The sequence below is a fragment of the Pectinophora gossypiella genome, chromosome 8 (genome assembly GCF_024362695.1).
Source record: "Pectinophora gossypiella chromosome 8, ilPecGoss1.1, whole genome shotgun sequence".
In the NCBI taxonomy this organism is placed as follows: domain Eukaryota; kingdom Metazoa; phylum Arthropoda; class Insecta; order Lepidoptera; family Gelechiidae; genus Pectinophora; species Pectinophora gossypiella.
The window spans coordinates 647,457-655,845 of record NC_065411.1 but is presented as its reverse complement, the minus strand read 5'-3'; the positions used below and the strand labels follow the sequence as shown (position 1 = coordinate 655,845).

Here is an 8,389-nt window from a genome sequence, read left to right as displayed (position 1 = left end):
AGTCCAATTGAATACGTTCGCAAGTCTTTTTATAACTGTTTCATATCGTAAATGAATTGATTTATTTATAAATTCTATTCTTGGTTGTATTGTTGAAGTAGTGTGCATAGGAGATTCCTCACTGAATAAGATCCAAATCTGCTTTGGATCCCTTCCATACATGGAAGGAATAAATTCTAGGCCATTACGTATAATAATGACTATAGCGTCAGCGTTCCATATATCCGATCTTGCATCAGAAAATTCGCAATTTTTGACACTGCAGTCATCTAATGGGTTGTTTGGGCTGTAATAGAAAACAAGAGGTTTATTGTTAATGGATATATTTTTGACAGCAGCAGTACAACTGTACGCAATTTCTGTGTCGCAATTTTCGCATGTCATCTTTATCATAAATCAGCCCGCATCATCCCACTGCTAGGTATAGGCCTCCTCTATTGCTGCCCTTTTCCGGTCTTGCGCTAACCTCATCCGCAATTTTCTGCAACAATGTCATCCGACTACTGTGCTGCTGGTCTACTCACTGACTTATGGCTTGATGATTTTTGCTGTGCATTTCCTGTTTTAAAGTTAAATAAAGTATACGTACAAATTGGTAAATCTCAATGTTTCCTCTAAATGAAATGCTCGTACAGATATCAAAAACTTTTTCGTTGCATGTTTGCGTACAAATAGTCGAGGATCAGCGTTCTTTATCAGAATTGATCCTAAATTTGAGGTGACCCAATCCTGAAATTTTATGAAACAAAATATTGATAATTCTGATGTTGTTGTTTTATTCTTAAAATAAATAAAATATTTATTCAATCGGAAAAAATTGACACTATAGATGCGTAAATATCAAACACTTTATGGCTGCTCATAAAGGCATACAGAAACCTTGACTGCCGGCATTCACTCTTATTTCAATATCACTCTACACTTTCCATCTCTTGGACACATCTATCCACGTACACATTTACTACATATTAAATACACGTACTCATTTACTACAATTAAAATACTAAAAAAAGTACTTAATTAAAACTCACCTTTCGTTTCGAAAAATATTGCCACACTATATTGTTATGCAATTCTAATGCCTGCTTACTTACATTATGATTTGTATTACTTAAAGCCTCGTGATTGATGCAAACGAACACAAGGGCTATAATAACAATTTTTATGTTAAAGAATTTATTTCGTTTATATTTCATATTTTTTACATGCATTATCAAAATATCAAACTCGTGAGCTAGATTTTATTCATTTAAGGTATGAGTTAAATGATACCACTTCTTTAGATGACTGAATTGTTGCCAAATAATAAGACAATACGCTGTGCTGTAACAATCGTAATACTAAACGAAACATTGTGAACAAAATTTGTTTAGATACTGTTACATGACTAAACAATTGAGCTAATATTATGAAATTGAAAGTACACAAAGCATCAACTGACGTTATACTCTGCTTTGCATGTAAGTTTCTTATCAAAGAATAATTCTAAGTCTTCAGTTTCGTAAACATTAGTTTCACCATCATTGTAGTTTAATGCTTCACAGACGCGACAGAATAGAGGTGAACTTCTACCAAATTTTCCATGTTCATTGATAACAGCAAAATGCTTCCTCCACGCATGATACACTAGGATACTTTCAAAAGTTTCTGTTATTTGCTTCATGTGGTCGGTTAGTTCACGAAGACTTTTGTAATTGTCCACGTGTAGGAATGAATTAGGGGGCAGTAGTTTCTCACAATCTTTTACCGGAGGGCCCATTATGACCGGGATGGCGCCTTTGGCATAGCCAAAGTGGAAACATTTCTCTGTTATGTACTGACGACAGCTCGAGTCTTCAATCACGAGGTAGAATAAGTAATTTGACATAATTTTACAATCATCAGTAACGGGCTCCGTGCAGGTGAAACTAGAAAAAAATAAAGAGAAAGAAGTTAGGACATCGTAGTTGTCATAATACCCAAGAAAAGAAACAAATGTATTTATAAATGCAAGAACAACTGATAACATTTTAAAAGTCCAAAATGACTATTATAAGTATGAGCTGTCTTGATAAAGTACATATATTGATGTACTTATAATAATATTATGTTGCTGTATCTTTGATATATTTACCTATATAATTTTACTTGCTAAATAGTAATAAATATTACAAACCTAGACAAAATTAGAATATACCTGTTTTTTTCAGCTTCACTAATGCATCCCTGAATATCGACGCTGATGTATTTCCGGAGGTCCTTTACAATCTTCATTGCCCCCCGCATCATACAGTTGGGCAAATAAATTGACGCCAATATGATAAACTGCTTCTCATCCCAGTCAGGCACGAGGTTTGCCAAAGCCACTTCAGCAATACCCAAGTAGATCTCCGCTGGTAGTGCGAAAGGTACTGTTCTTCCATAAGGTATAGGAATGTCAGAATCACTCCTGGAACATAAAAATACATTCATAAAGTCTCTAGGGGTCTCTTAAGACTGTTGCAGTTGCTTCTGTCAACAGCTTCTTCTTCTTATCGTGTGGGTTGTCAGGTAGAATACCAACCTCATAAACCCTGGTGTCAGGGTTATTACTGAGCCGCCAAAGGCCCCCTGATATGGCTCATGTAAGGACTACATACTTACATCAGTAAGTAGTAACCGGGACCAACGGCTTAACGTGCCTTCCGAAGCACGGATCATCTTACTTTCGGACAATCAGGTGATCAGCCTGTAATATCAAACTAGGGATCAAAAAGTGATTTTTGTAATATGTCCCCACCGGGATTCGAACCCGGGGCCTCCGGATCGTGAGCCCTAGGATAACATTTATGAAACAAATAAAAGAGAAGGTGAGTAAGTTTAAGGTTGGTTCATTTGAATTATCATTTTTTGAATTATTGAGAGAAGTTGATTGTTTTTGCTGCCAGTTTGTAGCCAACGACGCCCAAGGCTGAACACACACATTTCCTGTTTTCAGACTTTGCTTTGTTTTATGTAGATCTGAAGGATCCTGTATGACAGTACTACTAAGTAGAAAAGGAAGTAAGTACCTGTATGTCATAGTCCAGTTAAACATATTCTCCACGTCGGATATTTTGTGCAGACCAAGCAATTTGACTGGAGTCACGTCGCTATAGAAGATCCATCTCTGTTTGGGACTCTTCTTCTGCACTATTGGAAACGAATTTTTCTTCATGTCCAAGATGACTGCATCAGCATGAGCGAGGTTTTCATCGTCCCCAGTAAATTTACAATTTTTCACACTGCAACCTTCCAGAAGATCGGGTTCCCTGTTGCGTGAGATTTCAAGTTGTTATCATCATCATCATTAGCCCATTAACGTCCCCACTGCTGGGGCATGGGCCTTCCCTATAGATGGATAGGGAGATCGGGCCTTAAACCACCACGCGGGCCCAGTGCGGATTGGTGGTTATTAACGACTGCTAATGCAGCGGGGACCAACGGCTTAACGTGCCTTCCGAAGCACGGAGGAACTCGAGATGAAAACTTTTTTTTTGTGGTCACCCATCCTATGACCGGCCTTTTGCGAAAGTTGCTTAACTTCAACAATCGCAGACCGAACGCGTTTACCGCTGCGCCACCGAGCTCCTCAAGTGGTTATAATCATATACAAAACACGCACACGCACACGCATGCATGCATGCATAGAAACATGCATGGCACACACGCACGCATTTGACGTATCACCCAGGTTTACATTACTTAGTTTAGGCAACAGTTTTCCACAAAAAAGATATTTTAGAAAAAATATTTCGGTTTTTTTTTAATTATTGTTCAATGGTTTTTTTATAAAGAGGAAGGTTGTTGATAATGTAAGTGCCTTATCGATCGGTATCCGAGGTAGCTGTCTTGATTAGTCATGGTATCGATAAATATAAAAAAAAAATACCAAAATAATTAATTTTTATTTATTTTTATTATTATTATTTTTATTTTTTTTTATTAATTAATTATTATAATTTTCAAAAGTAAAATTACCTACATACGTAAACTCACGCCCGTAATCCCTAATGGGGTGGGCAGAGCCACAAGTAAACAAAGACAACTTGCAGCCACTGTTGATACCAAGTCTTAAGATGGATATGATGAGCCTTACGGTGACAGCGGATCAGCGTATTGCCTATAACAATTGTCCATCATGTTAGAAACGCATTGGAGCAGCGTGGTGGCATAGGTTCCATACCTCCTGCGGTTGAGTGAGGGCCCTGTGCCCAGCAGTGAGGTGGGACGTATGTATGCTATTTATGTTATAATACAGGGTGTTAGTGACATCGTAACGAATACTGAGGGGGATGATTCAGACCATGATTCTGAGTTAATATCAAGTGAAATTTTCCGTCGCAAAATTCATGTTTTTTTTTTGTTTTTTTTTTTTTAATTATCTTCAATTCTATACTTTTGCGATTGAAAATTCCACTTGATATTAACTCAGAATCATGGACTGAATCATCCCACTCAATATTTGTTACGGTGTCACTAACACCCATACCTGTATGGCTACCTGTATGTACTGGTACGGGGTGTAAGTGACAAAAATAACTGAAAAAAATCATGAATTTTGCGACGGAAAATTCCACTTGATATCAACTCAGAATCATGGCCTGAATCATCCCTCAAAGTTTTCGTTACGATGTCACTAACACCCTGTATACTAAAAATAAAAAAAAAAATGTTTTTCTCCTCTGACTATTCCTCTGCAAAAAAAAAGATTATTACTTATGGTAACTCAGTTGTCTGTAGTTGAAGATTTGTGTCTCTTTTAATTCTTCTAAATATCTCCAGACCAATACAAGGTAGCGTTTATGGCTTCTAGACCCGTGCTGGAACAGTTTTGGGTCAGCATTCTTGAATAAAATTGTCCCCAAATTCGAAGTTTTCCAGTTCTGGAATTATATAACATAATATAACATAATAAATAAATAAATAAATAACCTAAGCTCACGACTGCATCCTCACCGGGGTCATAGGGACATCCATCACAAGATGAACGAAGTACCCACACATCACTTAGCATCCTATTAGACCAACGAAGTAGGTGGAGAGCTGTATCGTCATCTATCATGGTCGAGCCGACTATGTTAATGAAAGTAAGTTTAAAAACATGGATGGATGGCCCTCAATTTAAAAGAAATCTAAAGGAATGGCTAGTGGACAAGTTTTTATTGCTTGCATGAGTATTTCGACTTAACGTAGTGAACGTGTCGGAGTTTATTGTACCTAGGTCTGCCAACCATTGCCCGATGGCTCAAATTAGCTTCCGAACGTTTTTTCGATTCTGCTCCGCACCACCCAAATCCCCTGGTAGTTGCGGCTTCCGAGTACATTCCGCTTAGGGATGGTACTGAAAAGTATCGGCGTCCGGTCAGATCCCGACGACCCGATTACTCTAGCCATAGAGGCAGCCAATCAGCTCGCGACACCAAACACTTCAGGACCCCGATACCGACCCCGCCGGCGTGGTTGACGATTTCCCTCATTCAGCGCTTATCACTATCGACCCACTAGGATCGATTAATTCTTTCAAATATTTTTCCTCTCAGACGACGCCCTGAGCCGAGGTTCGCGCCCAACTGGGCACCCTCAGGCCTGTTGTCTTAAACGTTGTACCGGGTGAGAGCCTTCAGTGCTCCCCATTTGTCCGGCCAAGTAGTTAATGCCATCTGCGGCAAAATATTTTTTTATTTTTGGAGTTTATTGTTAAGTTTAAATTACCTACTGATCTATTGTACCTCCTAATGTTGTACGTCCGTAAAGGGTACACTGTCGATACCTTCTAAAATGTAACGCCCATTGTACACAGTTAGACAATAAATTAATATCTTATCTAAACACTAAAACCCGACTACGGAAAAATCACAGTCTAAAAAGTATGAAACAAGAAAATATTTCTCTGAAATTCTTCCGAATATATAGTGATATTTAGGAGATAGCTGCGGGCAGGTAAATGAAGCTAAAATGTTTAATCTTCGCTTTCATAACACTTAACATATTAAGGCTTGAGTAAAAAAAATATAGACAACATCAAACCATTGTGAGGATACCCACATTCCCGAGAAATGCATTTTGTGACTTAACCTGTATTGGGCTGGTTTTCCCTTCGCGGGTTGGAAGGTCAGACAGGCAGTCAAGTAACAAAAAAGTAAGTAAAAAACCGAACCTGTCAAATCTTCAGGCTAGGTAAGCAGACCCCGTGAAAAACGGGATAATGCTATCCCTAGCTATCCTATCCCGATGATGAGTGTAGTGAAAATATAGACAATCAACCTGGGGCATAGCGCTGTAGACACCTCCCGTCTCAAAACGACATTCAAATGACAACTTACTTTTTATAATCATGCGCCTGGCGGGTCAGAACACCGTCACTAGAAAAGGTCACATTATCACACACAAGTAAGTATTATTAAAAATAATTCTCTTACCACACGTTGATCGTAGAATTTGTCAATAATGTCTTTATGAATTTTCAAATCATTATCATAATTCGTCCTGTCCCTTATAGTAAACGCTGCTATTGGTCTTTTGACAAACTTCCTATGTTCAAAAATACATATAACAACGACACAGAGTAGGATATTAAACTCTATAAAACGCCATAAGTTACGATGGGTAACGAAGTAACCGATAATCATTGTGAAAAATATTTTTTTTAACAATCGAGGTAACAAGTTGCACCGTTCACTTTGTACGACGGAACACTGCCACTAAAGATGTTGTTATGTTTGAAGAAACCTAGTATCGAATCATAACAGCTGACACGATATCTGCTCAAATGACCTTAAACACACCTAAACACCAATCAACATTGAAATAAGACACGTTGGTTCGACTCTCAGGTTCGTCTCAACAACTCTACCTCTAGGAAACAAAGTATGTTCTTTATGAAAAACTTTATTATTTACCTATACTAACTAAACATGCGACAGTGGCCCCGATTCCTGCAGACACCTAATTTTACTTTAAGTTATACCTGTCATTTTCTTATCCGCCGAAAAGGAAAGGGACGGATGATTGACAGCTCTTAATTTTAGGAAGAATGAGTAAATTAATGAATAATCCGGGCGAATCAAAAAGGTATCTCGCTGGTATGAAAACCGTTTCACGTGTGCTGCCAACTTAATTCTGTCGGGTTATTGGCCAATGTAAAATTTTTAGACGGTTGTTTTAGATTTGTGTTTCAAATTGACGTGTGTTCCATAATTTTATGCTTGTCAATTACCTGTGCCTTTCCTTTTCGGCGTAACTTAAAATAAAATTAGATGGTATTTACAGGAATTATTATTAGCACCAGTAACTGTCTGTCTGTTACTCCTCTCAGACGAGGGTTGATGATAGGGCTAGCAGAGGAAGACCTAGGAGAACGTACATTGACCAAATTGGAGATGTCCTTAGAAAAGGTTTAGTACGATCTATTCCGAACCGGCGTGCGTGTATAAAAATGATTGATGAATGTGGAGGAAGCAAGAGAAGTGTGTCAAATGGAATTCCATAGTCTCTGCTTACCCCGGTGGGAAATAGGCGTGAGTTTATGTATGTATGAACTAAGTAGCCACACCTCAACGAGCTTTTTGTTAAACCAACGTGATAGTCCACTGCGTTAGTGAAAATTACAGATAAATGATGCTTGGTGCAAGTCAGGTACCGAGGTTCGAACCGGGGCTCTCCAATTTGGGAAGCAAGCAACTATGCATATTACAATAATACTCTATAGGGCCTGCGCCCTGCAGTGGGACGTATATGAGCTGTTTAATAATAATAATAACGTTAATTGATATAAGTTTTTACATTATGCATTGAAAACCTGTCTCCCAAACTAGGCGAACCTGTGTCTTCGGAGACAGTGCCTTCCCAATCCATGTACTCATAGACTAATTATACAGTGGTACCTACGGAAGGCACGTTAAGCCGTTGGTCCCGGCTGCATTAGCAGTCGTTGATAACCATCAATCCGCACTGGGCCCGCGTGATGGTTTAAGGCCCGAACTCCCTATCCATCCTTAGGGAAGGCCCGTGCCCCAGCAGTGGGGACGTTAATGGGCTGATGATGATGACCTACGGTATTAAAGTAATAAAAAATAAGTGTGTAGTGTGAAAGTGTAGGTATGTAGTTTGTGTGCGTGTGGTGTGAATGTGTGTATGCGTGTGTGAGTGTTGGTAGTTGCACCAATAAATTTAATGTTCATGTATGCAAGGTGGAGTATGCTCCATACCCCCTCCGGTTGATTGAGGGGAAGCCTGTGCCCAGCAGTGGGACGTATATAGTCTGTTTATGTTTTTAATTTACACTTTCGAGAGGCATGTTAACAATTTGAGATAAATTGATGAAATTGAGGAAGCTTTATTCGATTATTTATGTACATGGTGTTTTCAATTGGATATGTTATGTGTTGTG

At 38.6% G+C, this 8,389-nt stretch overlaps 1 protein-coding gene across 1 annotated transcript; it reads right to left on the bottom strand.

The window, feature by feature from the left end:
- Nucleotides 1–1,432: 1,432 nt before the first annotated feature.
- On the bottom strand, nt 1,433–7,854 carry LOC126369079 (alpha-(1,3)-fucosyltransferase 7-like). The gene is made up of 6 exons (XM_050013370.1): nt 7,799–7,854; nt 6,420–6,531; nt 4,717–4,883; nt 3,030–3,269; nt 2,177–2,428; nt 1,433–1,907 (listed from the first exon to the last, which is right to left on the bottom strand). Exons 1-6 carry the CDS (start codon nt 7,852–7,854, stop codon nt 1,433–1,435), a joined length of 1,302 nt encoding a protein of 433 aa, XP_049869327.1.
- Nucleotides 7,855–8,389: the final 535 nt, after the last annotated feature.

What these genes read in the sequence shown, in the direction of transcription:
- LOC126369079 (XM_050013370.1), bottom strand. Translation starts at nt 7,854, where the DNA reads ATGGATTGGGAAGGCACTGTCTCCGAAGACACAGGTTCGCCTAGTTTG. An exon ending in AATTCTACGATCAACGTGTG is followed by an intron (nt 4,884 to 6,419) that starts GTAAGAGAATTA and finishes ATATAATTCCAG; the next exon opens with AACTGGAAAACTTCGAATTT. An exon ending in AACTGGACTATGACATACAG is followed by an intron (nt 2,429 to 3,029) that starts GTACTTACTTCC and finishes TTTATGTTCCAG; the next exon opens with GAGTGATTCTGACATTCCTA.